This window comes from Schistocerca americana, chromosome 7, assembly GCF_021461395.2.
Source record: "Schistocerca americana isolate TAMUIC-IGC-003095 chromosome 7, iqSchAmer2.1, whole genome shotgun sequence".
Taxonomy (NCBI): domain Eukaryota; kingdom Metazoa; phylum Arthropoda; class Insecta; order Orthoptera; family Acrididae; genus Schistocerca; species Schistocerca americana.
In genome coordinates this window covers 128,344,171-128,368,940 of record NC_060125.1, presented here as the reverse complement: position 1 = coordinate 128,368,940, position 24,770 = coordinate 128,344,171, and the positions used below count along the sequence as shown (strand labels likewise).

Genomic DNA, 24,770 nt, shown 5'->3' with positions numbered 1-24,770 from the left:
ACTTGGTTTAAGAATCATGAAAGAAGGTTGTATACATGGAAGAATCCTGGAGATACTAAAAGGTATCAGATAGATTATATAATGGCAAGACAGAGATTTAGGAACCAGGTTTTAAATTGTAAGACATTTCCAGGGGCAGATGTGGACTCTGACCACAATCTATTGGTTATGACCTGTAGATTAAAACTGAAGATACTGCAAAAAGGTGGGAATTTAAGGAGATGGGACCTGGATAAACTGAAAGAACCAGAGGTTGTACAGAGTTTCAGGGAGAGCATAAGAGAACAATTGACAGGAATGGGGGAAAGAAATACAGTAGAAGAAGAATGGGTAGCTTTGAGGGATGAAGTAGTGAAGGCAGCAGAGAATCAAGTAGGTAATAAGACGAGGGCTAGTAGAAATCCTTGGGTAACAGAAGAAATATTGAATTTAATTGATGAAAGGAGAAAATATAAAAATGCAGTAAATGAAGCAGGCAAAAAGGAATACAAACGTCTCAAAAATGAGATCGACAGGAAGTGCAAAATGGCTAAGCAGACAAATGTAAGGATGTAGAGGCTTATACTAGGGGTAAGATAGATACTGCCTACAGGAAAATTAAAGAGACCTTTGGAGATAAGAGAACCACTTGTATGAACATCAAGAGCTCAGATGGAAACCCAGTTCTAAGCAAAGAAGGGAAAGCAGAAAGGTGGAAGGAGTATATAGAGGGTCTATACAAGGGCGATGTACTTGAGGACAATATTATGGAAATGGAAGAGGATGTAGAGGAAGATGAAATGGGAGATACAATACTGTGTGAAGAGTTTGACAGAGCACTGAAAGACCTGAGTCGAAACAAGGCCCCCGGAGTAGACAACATTCCATTAGAACTACTGACAGCCTTGGGAGAGCCAGTCCTGACAAAACTCTACCATCTGGTGAGCAAGATGTATGAAACAAGCAAAATACCCTTAGACTTCAAGAAGAATATAATAATTCCAATCCCAAAGAAAGCAGGTGTTGACAGATGGGAAAATTACCGAACAATCAGTTTAATAAGCCACAGCTGCAAAATACTAACACGAATTCTTTACAGACGAATGGAAAAATTAGTAGAAGCAGACCTCGGGGCTGATCAGTTTGGATTCCGTAGAAATACTGGAACACGTGAGGCAATACTGATCTTACGACTTATCTTAGAAGAAAGATTAAGGAAAGGCAAACCTACGTTTCTAGCATTTGTAGACTTAGAGAAAGCTTTTGACAATGTTGACTGGAATACTCTCTTTCAAATTCTAAAGGTGGCAGGGGTAAAATACAGGAAGCAAAAGGCTATTTACAATTTGTACAGAAACCAGATGGCAGTTATAAGAGTCAAGAGACATGAAAGGGAAGCAGTGGTTGGAAAGGGAGTAAGACAGGTTTGTAGCCTCTCCCCGATGTTATTCAATCTGTATATTGAGCAAGCAGTAAAGGAAACAAAAGAAAAATTCAGAGTAGGTATTAAAATTCATGGAGAAGAAGTAAAAACTTTGAGGTTCGCCGATGACATTGTAATTCTGTCAGCGACAGCAAAGGTCTTGGAAGAGCAGTTGAATGGAATGGACAGTGTCTTGAAAGGAGTATATAAGATGAACATCAACAAAAGCAAAACGAGGATAATGGAATGTAGTAGAATTAAGTCGGGTGATGGTGAGAGATTAGAAGAATGAACTAAAGCAGAAACAGGAGTAGGAGCAGCCGTAGCAGCAGGAAGTCAAGAAGAAAAGGGGATTTGAGCTCTTTTAGTTATAGCTGCTAAAACAATTAATATAGTAATAAGCTTTATTTCAAAAGAATTAGAAATAAAATCATAATAACAAATATAATTACAACCACCAAAATTCAATATTCAAGCAATAGAAATTAAAATAGCAACATCACCAATACGATTAGAAAGAGCAGTTAACATATCTGCACTATAAGATTTCACATTTTGGTAGTAAATAACTAAACAATAAGAAACCAAACCTAAACCATCCCATCCTAATAAAATTCTAATCAAATTAGGGCTAATAATTAAAAAACCTATAGAAAGAATAAATATTAAAACAATAAAAATAAAACGATTTATATTCTTTTCTCCCGATATATAATCCTCTCTATAATAAATAACCTAAGAAGAAATATATATAACAAAAGACATAAAAATAAGAGACATTCAACCCAAAATTAAAGTCATAACAACCATAGAACCATTTAAATTAAAAAGTTCTCATTCAACAAAAACTCTATAATCAATTATTAAATAATAAATACCCAAAATAAAAATTATAGTTCTAGAAAAAAACTCAAAGAACAAATAGAAAATAAATTCACGGCCTAAGATGAAAAATTCATATAATTGATTCCACAAAACAACATTTTTAATTAAAATACTTAAGCAACCTAATCAAAAAAATACTCGCCCTTTAAACAAAGAATATTTAAAGGCAATCAATGTAAAAGTAAAAGATGATACCCACGAAAGTAACCAAGAGAATAAGTATAAACACCAGAATAATAATTACCATGCTGAGAATAAGAATACATATATAAAGTATAAACAGCTCTAAAAAAAGACAAAAAAAATTAAAGCAAAAAATCTAAAAGAAGATCAGGACATAATTCTATTTAATAATCTAAGTTCACCTACCAAGTTTAGAGAAGGAGGAGCAGCTATATTAGATGATCTTAAAAGGAATCATCATAAAGCCATTCTTGGTATCAAATTAATTATACCCTTGTTAATTAACAGTCTTCGTCTACCTAAACGTTCATAAATAATATCAGATAAACAAAATAACCCAGAAGAACATAAACCATGACCAACCATTAAAGAAAGAGAACCTATACAACCTCACCAATTCATAGTCATCAATCCTCCAATAACCATTCTTATATGGGCAACAGAAGAATATGCAATTAAAGACTTTAAATCAACCTGCCGAAAACAAATAAATCTAACAATAACCCCACCAGATAAACCTAAAGACAATCAAAAATAATGAAACTTTAAACCCAAATAAGAAATAACCTTCGTAACACGAAAAATACCATAACCACCTAACTTTAATAAAACACCAGCAAGAATCATTCTACCTGAAATAGGGGCCTCAACATGAGCCTTAGGAAGCCATAAATGAACCAAAAATATTGGCATCTTAACTAAAAAAGCAAGAATTATAAATACATGAAATATAAAATAATAAGAACCAAAATCAACCAATAAAGGAAACTATTAAGTATTAGAAAAACCATAAACCCTAAATAAAACTAATAATAAAGGTAATCTAGCAACCAAAGTATAAAAAATTAAATAAACACCAGCCTGTAAACATTCAGGTTGATAACCTCAACCCAAAATCAAAAGAAAAGTAGGAACTAATCTAGCCTAAAAAAAATATAAAAAGAAAGAAGATTCAATCTAGCAAACGAACAATAAAGCATAATCATTAAAATTAAGACCATAAAAACAAAAAAATAGAATGATAAGAACTGAAATAAACTGAACCTCTAGCAGTAATTATTAACGAACAAATTCAAAAACTTAGCAAAATCAAACTAAAAGAAAATAATCAATACCAAAATAATATCTAATTATATTCAAATCTGCGTATGAATAAACACAAATTATAAAAATAAAACTAGACAGAAATATTAAAGGGTGAACGAACCATCAACAATTATTAACCAAACAAAGAGGGACCAAAAAAATAGTTATAAATAAATACTTTTACATAAAGATAAACCAAAAGAATTTAAAAAATCATTTCCATGAGAACGAATTATTGAAACTAAAATAGAAAGACCTAAAGCACCTTCACAAACAGCAAAAAACCAAAAAAATAACAGGAAAAAAATAATCATAATCAAACTCAATAAGAAAAACAATAATTAATATAAATAAAGAAAGAACAATATATTCTAATATCAAAAGAACCATTAATAAATGCTTACGTTTAGAAGAAAAAACATAAACACCAGCAAAATAAACCAATAAAGAAGTAAAGACAGAGAATATAAACATTAGTTTTAATAGTTTAAAAAAAACGCCGGTCTTGTAAACCGGAAATAAGTCCAGCCCCCACTTTTAAAACTTCAGAGGTGGAAAAGATTCCATCATCGGTCCCCAAAACCGATATTTTAAATAAACTAACCCCTGAAATGATCAAAATAATAATTATATCACTATCAAACGTAATAAATATTAATTTTATTAAATTAAGACACCCAGTATCAATAATGCTTTTCATTATCCTACAAACTTTTCTAGTTGGACTAATAACAGGAACAATAATGGAAAGATATTGATTATCATATATTTTATTTTTAACTTTTCTTGGTGGTATATTAGTTCTATTTATTTATATTACAAGAATTGCATCAAACGAAATATTTCAACCTAAATCAATTACCATAATTATTACCTTAACAATATGGGTATTTATTATATCAACCTTAATTATTTTAGATATATCAATATTTATAGACTTTTTCAAGAATACTGAAACTATAAATATTGATAATTCAATCAATTATCAAGAAATAACAATATCTTTAGAAGAACTATATAATAGACCAACATTCATTATCACAGTAATAGTAATAATTTTTTTTTAGCACTATTAGCAGTTGTTAAAATCAGTAATATTAACTAGGGGCTATTCGTAAAATAAGATAATTTACTAATGAATAAACCCTTATGATTAAGACATCCTTTAATTAGTTGATTTACCTGCACCAACAAATATTTCATTTTGATGAAATTTTGGGTCACTACTAGGGTTATGTTTGGTAATTCAAATTGTAACTGGACTATTTTTAGCTATACATTATACATCAAATATTGAAATAGCATTTAGTAGTGTAGTACACATCTGCCGAGATGTAAATAATGGTTGAATTATTCGAACCTTACATGCAAATGGAGCTTCTATATTTTTTATTTATATTTATTTGCATGTAGGACGAGGAATTTACTATGGATCTTACATATACATACACACCTGAATAATTGGTACAGTAATTCTATTCTTAGTTATAGCAACTGCATTTATAGGATACGTTTTACCTTGAGGTCAAATATCATTTTGAGGTGCGACAGTAATTACTAATTTATTATCAGCAATTCCATATTTAGGAACAGATTTAGTTCAATGAGTGTGGGGAGGGTTGGCTGTTGATAATGCAACATTAAATCGATTCTTTACATTCCATTTTGTACTACCATTTATTATTGCTGCAATGGCAGGAATTCATTTATTCTTTCTTCACCAAACAGGGTCTAATAACCCCTTAGGCCTAAATGGAGATATTGAAAAAATTCCATTTCACCCATACTTTACTTTCAAGGATCTATTACATTTGTACTAATAACATCATTATTAATCATACTGTGCTTAATTAATCCTTACCTCCTAGGAGACCCAGATAATTTTGTGCCTGCTAACCCGTTAGTAACCCCCGTTCATATTCAACCAGAATGATGTATTTTATTTGCATATGCAATTCTACGATCAATTCCTAATAAGGTAGGAGGTGTTATTGCATTATTCCTATCAATTAGAATCTTAATAATTTTACCATTTATAATAAAACACCATTCCGAGGTATTCAATTCTATCCTCTTAATCAGATTTTATTCTGAATTATAGTAGTTGTATGCTTATTAACATGAATTGGTAAACGACCTGTTGAAAAACCTTATATTATAACAGGACAAATCTTAACAATTATCTACTTTACATACTTCGTAATTAATGTCCATGTTGCAAACGCATGAGATAAACTAATTAAGGAATAATAAGTTAATTAGCTTAGGGAAAGCATATGTTTTGAAAACATAAAACTAGAAGTTTAACTCTTCTATTAACTTTTCTTAAAAAATTTCACTAAATAAATGAGATAAATAAAATCTTTAAACCAACAAAGAAAATAAAAAAATTCAAAGATAAAGGTAAAAAACTTTTTCAAGCGAAGTACATTAACTTATCATAACAAAAACGTGGTAATGTACCCCGAACTCAAATAAAACCAAAGGACATAACAGCAAGCTTAATAAAAAATATAAAAGAATAAAAATCGCCGCCTAAAAAAATTAAAGCTAATAATATTCTTATAAAAACAATTCTAGTGTACTCAGCTAAAAAAATTAAAGTAAACCCGCCTGCACCATATTCAATATTAAAACCTGAAACTAACTCAGATTCACCTTCGGCAAAGTCAAAAGGAATACGGTTAGTCTCAGCTAAACAAGAAGCAAAACAAGCTAAAGCTAAAGGAAAAGAAATAATAATAAATCAACAATAAAGCTGATAATTTATAAACTCAAACATGTTAAAACTACCAATTACAATAATTAAAGATAATAAAATTAAAGCCAAACTAACTTCATATGAAATTGTTTGAGCAATAGACCGAAGAGAACCTAATAAAGAATAATTTGAATTAGAAGACCAACCAGCAATTATAACGGTATAAACACCTAATCTTGTACAACATAAAAAAAACAAAAATCCATAAGAAAAAGAACATATATAAGTTAAGTAAGGGAAAATTACCCAAACAGCCAAGGAAATTATTAAATTAAAAACAGGAGAAAAATAATAAAGTAAATAATTAGATATAATAGGAATTGGCTGCTCCTTACAAATTAACTTAATAGCATCACTAAAAGGTTGTGGAATTCCTACAAATCCTACTTTATTTGGACCCTTTCGAATTTGGATATAACCTAAAACCTTACGCTCTAATAAAGTTAAAAAAGCAACACTAATTAAAACACAAATAACTAATAAAAGAAAATTCAAAATAAACATAAATAAATCATAAAATATCAATACTATTTGTAGAAAAAATCTAAATAAATGAATTCTAAATTCAACACATTAATCTGTCAAAATAGTAATCTAATTAATATTAATCAATACAATAAAAAATATTTCAACCATATGGTCCTTTCGTACTAATATGAATTAATAATCTTAGGATAGAAACCGACCTGGCTCACGCCGGTTTGAACTCAGATCATGTAAGAATTTAAAGGTCGAACAGACCTAATTACTGGGCTCCTGCACCCAAAATTTTTCTTAATCCAACATCGAGGTTGCAATCTGCTTTGTTGATATGAGCTCTCAAAAACAATTACGCTGTTATCCCTAAGGTAACTTAATCTTATGATCATAAATTATGGATCAAAACAACAAACATAAATAAATGATATAATAATGAAGAGTTTATTTATTCTTCATGTCACCCCAACAAAACATCATCTTTAAATGTAGAAAGACAAACAAAAAAACTATATAAAAGTAAAATGTTAAGCTCTATAGGGTCTTCTCATCCTAAAGAAGAATTTAAGCCTTTTAACTCAAAAGTTAAATTCAAAAATTTATTAAGAGAGAGTTGATTTCTCGTCAAGCCATTCATTCCAGCCACTAATTAAGAGACTAATGATTATGCTACCTTTGCACGGTCAAAATACCGCGGCTCTTTAAAAATCCGCTCAGTGAGCAGGCCGGACCTCAAAGTATTTTCAAGAGGACATGTTTTTGATAAACAGGCGGAAATCAATTTTGCCTAGTTCCTTATAGTAAATTTACAAGGTAAAAATTATATACAAATAAATATACTAATTCTATCATTATTACAAAAATTTTAAAATTAAATTAATAATCTTAATAAAAAACCTAAAGTATTTATAAAATCAAAATAAAAAATAATGAACTAAAATGTAATCTTTAAGATAGCTGGTTTAAAGCTTACTATTATATTTTATAAAACAAATTATAGGTTATTAACTTCAAAGCTTATCCCTTAAAGAATAAATAAGTTAATATTTATACTTAAAAAATTAAATAAAAACAATTAACTTCAAAAAATTACATTTTTTCTTAAGAAACTAGATATCTTGGGAAACGATTAACATCTCATTTCTATAAATAATTTAATAATAATTGTGATACATTAACTATAAATTATTTATAAATCAACCCAAATTGAGACAAGTAAAGTAAATACCAAAATTTTGATAAACCATGATACAAAAGGTACAATAAATAAAATCTACTTTTTAAAATTGAAAATAATATTTCATAAAACAATTACATTACCAATAAACTATAATCTAAAAAATCTATTCTACAAAATATACTAAGACAAAATTTGACAAAATTATTTATATTAAATAATTAAATAAACAAAAAATAAATATAATAAAATAAATAATCAAGATATCCTGATTTGCACAGAAAAATTTTCAGTGTAAATGAAACACTTTACTAATAAGTTATATCTTGAAACTCTTCCTAGATACACTTTCCAGTACATCTACTATGTTACAACTTATCTCATCTAAATTGAAGCTACCTTAAAATAACAAAATAGAATAATCAATAATGAGAGCGACGGGCGATGTGTACACACCTCAGAGCCAATATCAGTTAAATTAAATAAATTAAATTACTATCAAATCCACCTTCATTAACAGTATTCAACCATCAAATCCGTTATAAACAAAAATCTATTGTAACCCACCTCCTCTTAACTATAAGCTGCACCTTGACCTGAAATATTTTATAATTATAAATCTTGAGAATTATAACTCTAAAAAGATTCTCTGATAACGGAGATGTACAAACAAATAAATCAAGTAGTGTAAATCGTGTATTATCAATCACGGGGTAGGTTCCTCTGAATGGAATGAGATACCGCCAAATTCTTTGGGTTTAAAGACCTTAGCTAATAGTACCCTGGTAAATATAATTAACATTTAAAATAATAGGGTATCTAATCCTAGTTTATTATTTAAATTTCACAGATTCATAAAAAGAGCTACAAATAAATTTTAACATTTCACCTTACAAATCTATATTTTAACCCTAAAAATATAAACAACTGTTTTAACCAATAATATTCACTTGCATCAATCGTATAACCGCAGCTGCTGGCATGAATTATGCCGATACTAAATCAACTGCTAAATCCAAAATCACTTGATAATTAAATCAAATTACTGCAAAAAGAACATTTAGTTTAACGAAACTTACATATAATACAAAGAAAAAGTGAATAAACAAGCAAGAATAAAACTTTTGGAAACAAAAATAAGAAGTTTGAAAATTTATAAAATTAAGAAAAAATAAAAGATTCAAATATTTAAAGAAAAAAAACCCACAAACAATGACAAAAAAAAGAAACACTCCCACGTATGACCACAACAACTTCTCTATTGTATATAAATAAAGATTAATATGGAACATGTATACCAATAAATGTATTATATTCTTTCTTATTTAATCTTTCTTTTCACTAATAATAAAGAAAGATTAAATAATATAATAAATATATTTTATACAATTATGTAATTTAATGTAATATGTTATTAATATAAAATTAAGTTTATATAATTTAACTTAAATATTCATTAGTTAAATGATCTAATTATAGAATATTAATTACATTACCACACTGGTACAGAAAAGGGCAGGTTCTAACTGATATGGTAAGAATACTGAGGCATATTTTATACCACATAATAGGTTCCTGACAATACAAAAATGATCAAGGTAAACAACTGAAATGTTATCTGGCTTTAGAAGTTAGTATATCTGGGTGGTGGGAATAAGGAGACTGAGGTGCAGATGGGAAGGGATAGCAGGGTAGGGGTGGGGGATGGTACAGTGCTGCTTTTGAAAGCATGTAGGGGCATGGTGGGGACAGGGTAGGGCAGCTAGACACTGTCAGAAGGTTAAATGAGGGGGAGGGGGAAAGGGGGCAGAAAAAGAGAAAAGTAAGAGGGGAAAAAAGACTGCACGTGTGTTGGTGGATGGTGGAATAGAAGGCTGTTCATTGCTGGAGTGTGGGCAGGGATGGCAATAGGTGGGTGAAGGCATAAACTAATGATGGTTGAGGCCAGGGAGATTATGGGAATGTGGAATATATGCAGGGAGAGTTTCCACCTGTGCAATTCAAAAAATCTGGTGTCTGTAGGAAGGATCCAGATGGTGCATGCTATGAAGCAGTCATTGAAGTGAATAACATTGTGTTGGGCAGCATGCTCAGTAACTTGGTGTTCCAGCTCTCTCTTGGCCATAGTTTGTCAGTGGCCTGTCATGCGGAGAGACAGCTTGTTGGTTTTCATGGTTTTCATGTCCACGTAGAATCCAACACAATGGTTGCAGCTTAGTTTGTAGATCACATGTCTAGTTTCACATGTAGTCCCAACTTTGATGGGATAGGTAATGCTTGTGACGACTGGAGTGGGCAATGGTGGGAGGATGTATGGGATAGGTTTTGCATCTAGATCTATTACAGTGATATGAGCCATGAAGCAAGATGTTGGGAGTATGGGTGGAGTGCAGATGGATGAGGATATTGCATAGGTTCACTGGCCAGCAGAATACCAGTGTTGTGGGGGGCAGAAATGAGAGTGCATTCAATATTCCTCATTTCAGAGCACAACGAGAGTTACCTAAAACCCTGGCAGAAAATGTGATTCAGTTGCTCCAGTCACAAGGGGAATGCTCCTTTGTGGTCAGATGATAGGGCAATGTGAGGGGTGGGCAACTAAAGAGATAAAGCATGGGAGATCTCTTTCAGTAAAAGGGTGGGAGAGTAATTTCAGTCTGTGAAGGCCTCAGTGAGACCCTTGGTATATTTAGAGTGGGACAGCTCATCACTGCAGACGTGATGGCCATGAGTGGCTAGGCAGTATCAAAGGGACTTCTTGGTTTGGGATGAGTGGCAGATGCTGAAGTGGAGGTATTGCTGGTCGTTAGTAGGTTTGATATAGACAGAGGCACTTATGCAGCCATCTTTGAGGTGGAGGTCAACATCAAGGAAGGTGGCTTGTTGGATTGATGATGATCAGATGAAGTGAATGAGGGTGAAAGTGTTGTGGTCCAAGAGGAATGTGAATAGGATGTCCTCGCCCTTGGCCCAGAGCACAAATATGTAACCAGTGAATCTGAACCAGGTGAGAGGTTTGTGATACTGGGTTGCTAGCCAGGATTCCTCTAGATGGCCAATGAATAGGCTGGCATGGGATGATGCCTTGTGGGTGCCCACTGCCGTACCATGGTTTTCTTTGTACGTGATGCCTTCAAATGTGAAGTAATTGTGGGTGAGTTGATCATGGTGCCCAGGAAGTAGGTTGTAGGTTTGGAATCAATGAGTGCTTCACAGCCTGCACCATCTAGCTTCTTCCTACCAACACTAACTTTTCTGAACCACACAGGTGGGAACTCTCTCTGCAATATATTATACCTTCCTGTAAACTGACTGTCCTCATACTCCCCGTCTTTCACCCACCTACCCCGTTTTGTAAACCCACTCCAGCGCTACACAGCCTTCTATTCCACCATCCACCAATGCACCCACAGTCTTTTTCCCCTCTTACTTCTCTTGTTTTCTTTTTCTTTTTCTTTTTCTTTCCCCTCTTACTTCTCTTGTTTTCTACTCCCATTCCCCTCCCTCCCCTCACCTAACCTCTCAAGTGCACCTAGCTGCCCTACCCTACCCTACCCTTGCCATGTCCCTGCAATCTCCCACAAGCAGCACTTTACTGTCCCCCACCCCTACTCTGCATCCCTCTCCATCCCCACCCCAGCCTCCTCCACTAGCATCTGTGTGTTGTCTACTTTGGAAGAAAGCCCTTTGGCCAAAAGCTTAAATATTTAGCAGTCTTTTTATTGTGTCTGTCTGTGATTTAACATCTCCCCTATATGGTGAGTAGCAGTCCATCCTTTTCATAATATTGTAATTATTCCATCCAGGAGTTCACATAGTTTGATTTTTTTTTTTTGCAAGAGAATAATCATTCTTCACTGTTCAAACTGCGCCACAAATTGGTGTTATGCACTTCAAAATCAGTGAGCCACATCAGCGCTTGGTTTCAGATTTCCACTTTAGTTCATAACTCTTCAGTGGCAAGCTTCTTGTAAGGCTGAATTATATGGGTAAACAAGAGAGGCTGCCACTTGGCTTAAGTGTACACCATCTCCATGTGGAGTTAATTATCTATTGCTGGTGTGTCATTACCACATCTTCTGAGTCTGGATTCATGTGGGGCATTCTTTCTGTCAGTTGCAGATTACACTAACATTAGTGTATTATCTAAAATGTTGTGTTACCACTGACAAAAATTAATGATCAGTGCATGAATCAGGACAAAAACTCTTGAACCATCATCAAAACAATATCCAAATTTCACTGCTGCCACAATGTTCTTACACAGAAATGGTTCACCAGATATTTCACAGTTGTGCTACTGCCACTGATTTCAATAACAAAAGTGCAGTTTCAATAAGTTTCCAAATGGCCACCTGCATGCCATGCCACACTGTGTGACTCACTGTTATATGAAACCATCCACATAGTAACAATGGAGTTGTCTCCTCCATTGTATTAGACATTGGTCTTCTAGAACAGTCAGTTCTGAGCTGCAAGATTTTTATGCAGGATGTGTCACAATTAGTAGCAGCCACTTGGGGTGCCAAGGAGAAAGGATATCCAAACTGCATGATTTGTACATTTCAAAATTAGTCATGAAAACTGACATGGGTGAAAGTGTACAAGAGAAAAAGGGCTGGAGAAGATAAGTCACTCGTGTGGAAAAATGTTCTCAAAGCAGCCCTGTCTGGGTAGCAGAATAACAGTATCAATCAGGTTCTGTTGCATGTAAATGAATTCTGTCACTGGCCTCTGGGGCAGATCCACAATGGAAGTCTTCTATTATTGTTGACACAAACAGCTGGAGAAGTAACAAGATGGGCAATCTCTATTAGTTAATTCTTTAGGTCTAACAAAAAGATGCTTGCTTGAAACTCCATTTTGCCCCTGAAGTGAGAACATACAATCTTTTTGCTTCTTCCACGTCTTGCTTGAACTCATTCATTCTTTCCACTGACTCATTCTGTCAGGAAATATGTCTATAATGTTGTGGGATTGTGACTGGACCTATATCTCTCTCTGTTTGTAACCTGTTGTCACAGAGGCTTAGGATGTCCAGAGAATTTTGGTTTCATGTTGTATTTTTATATAGTTTTCTTTTTCCTGTCAAAGGAACTATTCAAAAGCATTCAAAGAGATCTCATAAGATTTTAATTTGCCTTTCAGCTCTACCTTAGTTCTTGTTTCAATAACTGATACATAGATGCTTCCCTTCTGTCTCTAATATTGTAAAGAATTAGTGTATCATTTTACTGAAGCATATCATCTCATTACTGGCTGAGTGGCTCATTGAGCTGTTTCACTTCTGAAGTACATTTGTGTTCAAATGCAACATTATACATCCAAATGACTGGGTGCATTCACACTTTCAGACTGAGTAATATATTTGCTCTGATTTTAGCTTGTTTCTCTTAATATAATAGATCTGCTTCTTTCTCCGTAAAATTGTGAGACAGAATTTCTGGCTACTACACACCTTCAGGAGAAATGTCAGTGCACATAAAAGGACATGCACTATCCTAGCTTCCAGAACTGACCCCTCTTGAGGGAGAAGCAAGGAACTTATTAGGGATGGTTATAAAGATCTTTGCCTCAGAACAACCCCTCTCACCCTGGTGTCTTAGTGACCTGCCCTTCCTTTGGGGCGTATACCCATCTCTCTCTCTCTCTCTCTCTCTCTCTCTCTCTCTCTCTCTGGGGATGGCACTATTTGTCCCTAAAGCTAGGATTTTGGATATAAGTGTACTCCTGATTTTTTTGGGTAATATAGGGGAGAAGATGCACAAATAATAAAAAAAAGGCAAGATATTTTCAAACACGCATTCTTCATTCAAACATTTCTACAAGTTCTGTGCATAGGTACTGTAGGTCTGTTTATTTCTTGAAACAGTCTGTGATTTGATCTGCTTATGACAGGAATTGCACGGTACTTCAGATTTCATTGTATCAAGACCCTCTTCTGGCCCATATAATCTGGAAGAGTACAACACACTGCAATGTGGCACAATGACTGACAAGGTCACTGTCTTCATCCCAACTTTCACATTCATTGTCCTCTCATTTGTTTTGTTGTGAAGCAGCGGCCACAGTTTTGGCATCGCTCTGTACCAGAAGTTGGGTTCACATGCATCAATATTTAGCCATTCATTCAAATTTCCTTCAACATCTTCAAAACCATTTAAACCCATTGCCAGATACATTATTTGTGCAGTTATTATTTCTTCATAACCAAAACCTTGAAAATCACTTTCTTCTATATCTGGAAGAATTTTCCTCCATGATCGAATTAGTGTATGTGGCTTGATTTCCTACTGGGCATAAAAAATCCTGCTTGTGGCATCTAGGACTATCAACTTCTTCCAGAATTCCACCAAATCATCCTCATCAACTTGCATTCTCAGTGTACCAACCAGTAATGCTGTTTTACAGATGCAACTGGTCCAATGGCAGTCACATTGGGAGGTAAAAACATAATTACAGTGAGACCATCAGGAGATAAGAGAACCCTCTCATCAGGATCGAAGAGGCATTATTAAGCAATAGAACAGCCTTCTGTGGCAATCCTTTCTCTTATAGAGACTGCTGAAGTTGTGGTACAAAATCTGAGTGGAATGATTTTCTGAAAATTTCGCTATCCATCCACACTCCTTTTTGGTCATAATAATGCACAGGGAGAGCCATAGTGCAACATCCTTGAATGCTCGGGATTATTTTGATTTTCCAATCAGTAGTAGTTTCACTTTGTGGTTTCCAGAAGCATTACCACTGAACAAAATTGTAATGCGTTCCTTAGACAACTTATATCCAGGAGCATGAACTTCACTCTTAAAAGCAAGGGTTCTGGTTGGTAGATATTTCCAATACAGAGTACTTTCATCAGCATTATAGTACACCTGAACCAATGACACCTCCTGCTCGTTTTTGGCTAAACAATTGCAAAAGAGAGGCATCTAATTCATCAAATGTAAATCTCTTCATGCTTTTTCATGCAGGTGTCCAGAAATAGACTTATTTTCTGACAAAATCATATATTTTATGTTTATTCTTTTCAATGTCCTGAATAGTGTGCATTCCAGTTCCATAATCAACACTTAGTTTTGCAGCAGTTTCCTCTGTTCTCAAATCTTTTAATTAATTCTAATTTTTGTTTTAGTGCCAGCACATATTCTGTGTTGTCACACGGCAGTTGTTTAAATAACGGAAATGACACTTATTGTTAGTGGTTTGTTTATTGCTCTTTTTCTAGAGAGAAACAGTGCATTTTTTTGGTTAGATGCATGAATAATCTGCAAACCAGATAATCTACAATTGAATAATCAGGAGAACACTGTACTTTTATACGTGTTCATCAACAGTGCTAATGTTTCTTCTAGACATTAAGTTTTGGGCAGTAAGGCTGTCTCATAATTTTATAGTTTTCTTAAGAGAATTTTGCTTTTTTCTCTGTTGATCTGTAACTTTTACTGCCATTATTTGTTTCCTTAGCAACAATAGGTCCTTTAATGTTTCTGATAAATTTAATCTGATATGGTTGTTTGAACATGGTTTACAATAAATGGTTGTTTAGTGAATGTAACTGTTTAGAACATATAAGAAATAAAGCTCAAAATGACAGTATTTTCACAAAAAAGTGGCATTCTATTATTATATAACTATAATGAACACTGAGGACTTACATTTCTTTAAATGTAGAACATTACTGGAATGTTTGTGTTTTTTCTAGAATGTTCGTAGACTCTACAAGAGGAAAAGTCATACAAGGAGAATGAGTCACGAACATGTACATGTACGTGTGGGGCATACCTGCAAATTACTGACTTGCCTTCGTATGTGCGCCAGACTGCTGGGGTTGTACACCATGTTTGCAAACACGAGGCGTTCCTCGTAGTCGTACTCACACAGGATCTTGTTATCACACAGGTAGAAACGGTCTCCAACACAAAACCTGAATCATAGATGAAAATTTAATAGCTTTCGAACATACTCACAGAATAGGAAATACTTTTAACATCAAAGCTTTCACAATGAATATGTATATACATAATTCAATGTTTTTAAAAATGTTTTAGAAATTACTGTCAGTTGTTATGGATATACTGAAGACTACCCTAAAACACCAATTTCTCTAAGGCTAGGATGTGCAGAGGTTTATACTATTGATAATGTTTTAATACAAACTGTACACTCTGAAAAGAATTCAGTGTGGTGGCTGATGGGGCAGCAGAATCATCAACAATCGCAAGACAATGTATGACTTTGGACTGATATTTACTTAGTTTGGGTTGTTGCCACCCTTAGCCCAGCATGCAATTTGTGTATATTAGTACTGTTGCCACTATTCTGTATTGTCTTTGCTGTGATGCATTTTGTTTCTTGTGTCTTTAACTCTGTGTGTAGTGTCTGCATCCATGTACAAAAGCAGATGGGATCTAGCCTCAGTTCTTATGCATTCAGGGAAGGTTGGCAGTGGAGAGAAGAAGTCATTGCTGCTTGGGTATTTTTTATTTAAACCATTTCGGCTAGTGCCCACCATCCATCACACTGAGTGTCACAAAGGAGTGTGTGAATAATACATCACCCGTAACTTGCATCTGCCATTTCCTGAAATATACTGAGCCCATCAGAGAATTATGTGTGCCTCTCTTATTAATATGTTTCCATGGTGGTGCAATGATGACAATCCAGTGAAGACAAAATAAAACAAAAATTGTGTTTCTGAACTACAGGCTTTTTACCATTCCACTGACTATAGGAAACAAAAACACACAGTGTTCAGAAACAGTTAACTACCATTAAATACATGAAAACCATCATCTAAATCTCAAGGAAAGATGTCATAGGTCTCGTAAATTCCTACTTGTATGCAAAAGAAAAATAATCAACTTTAATTATAGCTCTGTCATGTGAGCAGAATGCCTTGAATAAGAATGGTGTTGTCCTTAACCATCAAATGTATAAACTACACAAGAAGGCATGACATAGCAAAAATGAAAGAGTTACTTTTCGCATGATGGTACATGTAAATTCTTGTCAATAAATTAATGCCTTCAATGCAGCTCCTTTGTGCTTTACACATTTGTTTATTTTCTCTTCAATGAGGTATAATGTCACATATTAAAATTTCTAGCTGGTGCTTCATTATCCTTTTCCTCTGATTCCTTTTCCCAGATATTACACGATAGTACTCCATTACTACCCGTACCATCAAAGATTCAGTATACATCAATGACAAGAATTATGTGGAATATAGCTCATTATCCTCTCTGCCCCCCCCCCCCCCCCCCACCCCACCCCCTCTCTCTCTCTCCCCACTCTACCCAAATACATGTTTAGCAATTGTTGAAGTAACACATAGTTTATTGATAAAGAGATGGAGGATTGAGATGTTTTTAAATAAAAAGTTAGATGCAACCTGCAAGAAAGAAAGTAGTTTGTTTTCACGTAAGTGATGAATGTAGAAAAAGGAATGTTGGAGGATACTGCAGTAATGGGTATATGATCCGACAACCTTCCCATGTGTCTCCTGCATATGTTAATTCAGTCCAGGCAAAATATGCACATGATTGCTTAGGCTGATTAAGGTATGCTTGGTTCCAGTACCATGAGGGTTTTATTTAATATCATGTTTCCAATGTTCTTGCAGTTGCCATGATCTCATCTTCAGTCTGCTTCTCAGTCTCTGCAACCTCTTCCATGTCACTACTTTCCTTGACTTTTGAGTGATTTCTTGTAATCAAATCTCATATAGGATGAGAAAAGTAATGGAAACACACACTTTCACTAGAGTTATTTCAGCCTCATGAAGTTCTCATGTATGCTATTTGCACATTATGCATCTTGGGCCAAGATCTACAATAGTTAGAGTGGCAGACTTAAAAAAAGGACAGACTGAGGTACACTCACAACAAAAGTAGCTGTTACAAAGCCTGTATAATTTTATTTAGTGTTAACAATGAGTCCTATGCATAAGATTATAATTCTTACATAGATCAGTTATAGATGCAACCAGCTCTCAGAAATAGTGTTCAAAAATGAACCATAACAGAGAGAAATTATTTAACGTTGAAGAGAGTTGCTGTGATAGGTGCACAACTGTGAAATACATACTGGCACACAGTATACTGCTACAGAGTATATTTAGGTTTGGAGAAAACCCCAAGTCTAAAGAATTTCCAGACTGCTTTATTCTTATTGTATAGCATGAGGGGGAATCTATGGCAGTTTGAGTTGCAGTATTCTGCATGGTAACAAAATTGTATTTTTATAAGCCATAATAGACGGGATTGCTGCCAGCAACAATGTAAACTTTTTAGAATCTTGCGGCACTGACATTGTTTCCTGGTGAAAAATTGTTGCTGAATGACACTGGAATAGAGCAGGCACTGTGATCTCTGTTCATTTATGGACTGAAGGATATGTCTATGTGCTTAGCTCCTTCCATACAACATTACTGTTGATACACAATTAGCAATTCAAAATGCACAAAAAAATCAGTTCTCTTATCTCTGTTTAATGCATGATTAACAATAAAAGTGTTTATTTGATTCTGGCCTTAGCATAATTTTTTGGTATCCATCCCAAGACAAATGCAGAATTTTGTAAATGAAATACATATTTGTTGTGAAGAAGTCTATAGAGGGCACAAGAGTTCTGGAAATCAATAAGACATCAGTCAGTTACCACTGGAAACCACGGATACTCAGTTTGAGCATGTTAGCATCTGTTGATTATTGCCATTGGGTCATACTGGTACTAAGCCTCCAGGCCACACGAGCCACTCTTTGTTAAAGTAATTTAGCGTATCAACTTTCTTCATTTTATTGACACTGAGACCCCATTGTCCATTCTATACATTTTGCACCACATTTTGTAGCCTCAATGTTATCCCTACAAGCTGTTCTGGTAGTTGAGATATACTAGGGATGTCCCAATTGACTACTGCAGGGAAAAAAAGGCAAGTGGAGTAGAGCAATACATCTTGAACATATTCAACTGTTTGCTCAGCGATGTTGCCTCACCTGTGGTTGCACTGCTGGCAGGCAAAGCACTCCAGGTGGTAGACATTGCTGCGAGCACGCATCACCATCTCAAAGGCTGGGATCACCTTGTTGCAGGCAGCGCACGACCCCGTCGTGCCAAAGAGCCTGAAACATTTAATAATAGTTCTGTTGATATGTTTCTACCATTTATTAGTTAATTTCCATATGGAATGTCTCTTGTTTATTCATAACACACAGAACGGTTTACCAAACAATGGAAAATCCAGGATGGAATTAAAAATATTATGAAAAAGAAAGTTGCCACTCTCCATATAGTGGAAATAGGCACAACAAAAAGACTGTCACAAATAAGCTTAGAGATTGCAGTTATCGGGGGGAAAGACGAAAGGATGTGGGTTTTAAGGGAGAGGGTAAGGAGTCATTCCAATCCCGGGAGAGGAAAGACTTACCTTAGGGGGAAAAAGGACAGGTAAACACTCGCGCACACACACACACATGCACATCCATCCGCACATATACAGACACAGGCAGATATCTTCCTGTGTCTGTATACATGCGGATGGGTGTGTGTGTGTGTGTGTGTGTGTGTGTGTGTGTGTGTGTGTGTGTGTGTGTGGGCACGCGAGTGTATACCTGTCCTTTTTTCCCCCTAAGGTAAGTTTTTTTTTTTGGGGGGGGGGGGGGGGGAGGGGTAAGGCCATGGTCCACAACAAGGCTCCACCAAACATTTTGTCTGCCAATGCCGGAGACATTGTCAGAGACTTTAATGACTCAAAAAGCACTTACATCCTCAAACAAGCTAATTAAATTATAATTTTCTCACAGACGGCAAAGAACTTGGAAGAGCAATTGAATGGAATGGACAGTGTCTTGAAAAGAGAGTGTAAGATGAACATCAACAAAAGTAAAACAAGATTAATGGAATGTGGCTGAATTAAATCAGGTGATGCTGAGAGAATTAGATTAAGAAACGAGACACTAAAAGTAGCAGATGAGTTTGTTATTTGAGCAGTAAGGTAACTGGTGATAGCCAAAGAAGAGAGGATACAGAATGTAGACTGGCTACAGCAAGAAAAGAATTTCAGAAAAACAGGAATTTGTAACATAGAAATAAATTTTAATGTTAGGAACTCTTTTCTGAAGGTATGTGTCTGGAGTAGATATGGACAATATAAAGTTTAGACAAAAAGAGAGTAGAAGCTTTTGGAGTGTAGTGCTACAGAGGAACACTGTATGGAGATGAAGTGTGTGTGATAAGCATTTCAGCTCAGAATACAAGCTTCTTAAATGTGGTGCTACAGAAGAATGCTGAAGATCGGATGGGTAGATCATGTAATAAATGAGAAGGTACTTAATCTAAATGGGGAAAAAATAAATTTATGACACAATTTGACTAAAAGAAGAGACTGGTCAATAGAACATTGAGCAATAGTCAGTTTGGTAATGGAGGGAAGTGTATGTGTTTGTGTGTGTGTGTGGGGGGGGGGGGGGGGATACTATAGAGGGAGATCATCATCATCATCATCGTCATCATCATCATCGTCGTCATCATCATCATTGTCAACAACAACAACAAAACAATACAACTACAAATGGAAAAACACATTAATTATTATTTGCCATATCTTAATGTAGATAAGTACCTTGAGCTTGACGCAGTTGTCTGTAATGAAGAGTTTTTTGAAAAAAGAAAAAAAAAGCATGATAAATATTCATTCGGATCTTAATAGGGCTTAAAAGTGGTGAGAGGATTAGCAACTTGCTTTAAATGTTCGGAAATATAAAACTGTAAACTACTCAGAATGCAGAAACATAACTTTCTGAACTAGGCCTACAACATCAAGTAGTCACAGTGGTAATCACTAAACTAATACAGATACCTGGCTGTAATGATCACATAAGCTCAGTCTAGGTTAATTAGGAGCCATACTTTGGTTCATTAGTAGAACACTAGGAAAATGAAGTTTGCAAAGGAGTTTGTTTACTACTGATTCATGCAACCCATCCTAGAATATTGCTCAAGAGTGCGAGAACTACATCAAATAGGATTAACAAGGAATATTGAATGCATGCAAAGAAAGGCAGCACAAATGATACACATTCGTTTGATCCATGGAAGAGCAACACAGAATGAGAACTACCAGATGCTCGAAGATAGATGCAAACCATCCCATGGAAGCCTACTCACAAACGTTCAAGAATGAGGAATCAGAGAAAAGACTACAACTTCCTATGTATCGCTCCTGTAGGGCAAGACTGGGTTAATTACAATGCGTGCAGATGCGTTTAAGCAACCATTCTTCTGCGCCATATGGAAATGTAATGGGAAGAAGCCGTAATAACTGGGGACAGGAAAAGTCATTCTATTTTATGGCCAAATTCTGTGTTATTTTTAAGCAATTTCAGTTTTATTTCTGCTTATTATAATATTATATTATAATATTATATATTATGTTATAATATTATATATTATATTATAATATTATATTACAATATTTTTATTCTGGTGCTTCTGTATCCAATTCGGTGCAACTTTTTGTCAAATTCATTGCGATTTTTGTCATATTCGTGTTGTGTACTATGTGTATCACCTTTACATGGTATAAAACTTTAAGAACCAAAACCATAATTCATCTATACAGGCACTTCCATACTTGACAATAGGTCTGGTTTGACAAGGACGGAAGAGGTAGTCGACGGTGGTATTCCAGCAATGATCGTCCCGTTATTTGCTTGAAGTGATTTAGGCCTTTATAGAGAGCATGGAAAACCTAAATCAGGATTGCCGAATACAAGGCCGGCCTGTTTGAAAGTGTGCAATCACCGTCAGTCTATACCGAGTGTAGAGTACTGTTTTGTTAATACATTGTTATAAGTAAGTTATTTCACATGTAATGTACAAACTTAGTACCGGTACTATATAGTTTATTCGTTTCTGAATAGTAATCACTGCACACATTACAAACACATTATCCACTGACACCAGGACCACAACGCGAATGTTTGGTTTTCGTTTTGTGTTCTACGCCTTTCCAGTAGCTTGATTGAAAAGATGTGTCAGCGTCCCTCCATTAGTTTTGGTTTATGTTTACTATTTTTTTGTAAATGCAGGTTCAGTCTAGAACCTGTGCCATGGTCACGGACAAAACTGTTTGTGCAGTAACTATAAAAGTGTACCCTCTATTTTAAACATATCTTTACACTGAGCACAGCTACTGTTTTTGGTTATTACTCTAATAGCTCTTTTCTGTTGTTTGCTGATATTTTGTTTATTTGTGACCCAGAAAAAATTCCAAAGCTAAGACTTGAGGATGTATTTGAGTAGTCTGCAACTGAAAGATACAGCCGGACGGTGTGACCGAGCGGTTCTAAGCGCTTCAGTCTGGAACCACGCGACTGCTACGGTCGCAGGTTCGAATCCTGCCTTGGGCATGGATGTGTGTGATGTCCTTAGGTTAGTTAGGTTTGTTGTTGTTGTGGTCTTCAGTCCTGAGACTGGTTTGATGCAGCTCTCCATGCTACTCTATCCTGTGCAAGCCTCTTCATCTCCCAGTACCTACTGCAACCTACATCCTTCTGAATCTGCTTAGTGTATTCATCTCTTAGTCTCCATTTACGATTTTTACCGTCCACGCTGCCCTCCAATACTAAATTGGTGATCCCTTGATGCCTCACAACATGTCCTAGCAACCGATCTCTTCTTCTGGTCAAGTTGTGCCACAAACTTCTCTTCTCCCCAATCCTATTCAGTACTTCCTCATTAGTTATGTGATCTACCCATCTAATCTTCTGCATTCTTCTGTAGCACCACATTTCGAAAGCTTCTATTCTATTCTTGTCCAAACTATTTATCGTCCATGTTTCACTTCCATACATGGCTACACTCCACACAAATACTTTCAGAAATGACTTCCTGACACTTAAATCTATACTCGATGTTAACAAATTTCTCTTCTTCGGAAACGCTTTCCTAGCCATTGTCAATCTACATTTTATATCCTCTCTACTTCGACCATCATCAGTTATTTTGCTCCCCAAATAGCAAAACTCCTTTACTACTTTAAGTGTCTCATTTCCTAATCTAATTCCCTCAGCATCACCCGACTTAATTCTACTACATTCCATTATCCTCGTTTTGCTTTTGTTGATGTTCATCTTATATACTCCTCTCAAGACACTGTCCATTCCATTCGACTGCTCTTCCAAGTCCTTTGCTGTCTCTGACGGAATTACAATGTCATCGGCGAACCTCAAAGTTTTTATTTCTTCTCCATGGATTTTAATACCTACTCCGAATTTTATTTTGTTTCCTTTACTGCTTGCTCAATATACAGATTGAATAACATCGGGGAGAGGCTACAACCCTGTCTTACTCCCTTCCCAACCACTGCTTTCCTTTCATGTCCCTCGGCTCTTATAACTGCCATCTGGTTTCTGTACAAATTGTAAATAGCCTTTCGCTCCCTATATTTTACCCCTGCCACCTTTAAAATTTGAAAGAGAGTATTCCAGTCAACATTGTCAAAAGCTTTCTCTAAGTCTACAAATGCTAGAAAAGTAGGTTTGCCTTTCCTTAATCTTTCTTCTAAGATAAGTCGTAAGGTCAGTATTGCCTCACGTGTTCCAGTGTTTCTACGGAATTCAAACTGATCTTCCCCGAGGTTGGCTTCTACTAGTTTTTCCATTCGTCTGTAAAGAATTCGTGTTAGTATTTTGCAGCTGTGGCTTATTAAACTGATTGTTCAGTAATTTTCACATCTGTCAACACCTGCTTTCTTTGGGATTGGAATTATTATATTCTTCTTGAAGTCTGAGGGTATTTCGCCTGTTTCATACATCTTGCTCACCAGATGGTAAGAGTTTTGTCAGGACTGGCTCTCCCAAGGCCGTCAGTAGTTCCAATGGAATGTTGTCTACTCCGGGGGCTTTGTTTCAACTCAGATCTTTCAGTGCTCTGTCAAACTCTTCACGCAGTATCATATCTCCCATTTCATCTTCATCTACATTCTCTTCCAATTTCGTAATATTGTCCTCAAGTACATCGCCCTTGTATAGACCCTCTATGTTCTCCTTCCACCTTTCTGCTTTCCCTTATTTGCTTAGAACTGGGTTTCCATCCGAGCTCTTGATATTCATATAAGTGGTTCTCTTATATCCAAAGGTCTCTTTAATTTTCCTGTAGGCAGTATCTATCTTACACCTAGTGAGATAAGCCTCTACATCCTTACATTTGTCCTCTAGCCATCCCTGCTTAGCCATTTTGCACTTCTACTCTGTGCAAAATTCTACCAGGCGGCTTCCTCTTTCATTTCTTAGCCCCAATCCATATTCACCTACTACTTTCCTTCTCTCCCTTTTCCTACACTCGAATTCCAGTCACCCATGACTATTAAATTTTTGTCTCCCTTCACTATCTGAATAATTGCTTTTATTTCATCATACATTTCTTCAATTTCTTCGTCATCTGCAGAGCTAGTTGACATATAAACTTGTACTACTGTAGTAGGTGTGCGCTTCGTATCTATCTTGGCCACAATAATGCGTTCACTATGCTGTTTGTAGTAGCTTACCCGCATTCCTATTTTCCTATTCATTATTAAACCTACTCCTGCATTACCCCTATTTGATTTTGTGTTTATAACCCTGTAGTCACCTGACCAGAAGTCTTGTTCCTCCTGCCACCGAACTTCACTAATTCCCACTATATCTAACTTTAACCTATCCATTTCCCTTTTTAAATTTTCTAACCTACCTGCCCGATTAAGGGATCTGACATTCCACGCTCCGATCCGTAGAACGCCAGTTTTCTTTCTCCTG

At 35.3% G+C, this 24,770-nt stretch overlaps 1 protein-coding gene across 1 annotated transcript in view; it reads right to left on the bottom strand.

The window, feature by feature from the left end:
* The window catches only part of LOC124622783 (LIM domain-containing protein ajuba-like), an 853,017-nt gene that overhangs the window by 7,391 nt on the left and 820,856 nt on the right, over positions 1-24,770 (bottom strand). The window contains exons 6-7 of the mRNA XM_047148575.1: positions 18,972-19,097; positions 15,757-15,898 (exon numbers count right to left, since the gene is read on the bottom strand). Coding sequence (XP_047004531.1) covers positions 15,757-15,898; positions 18,972-19,097 — 268 coding nt within the window. The remainder of the gene's footprint in view (positions 1-15,756; positions 15,899-18,971; positions 19,098-24,770) is intronic.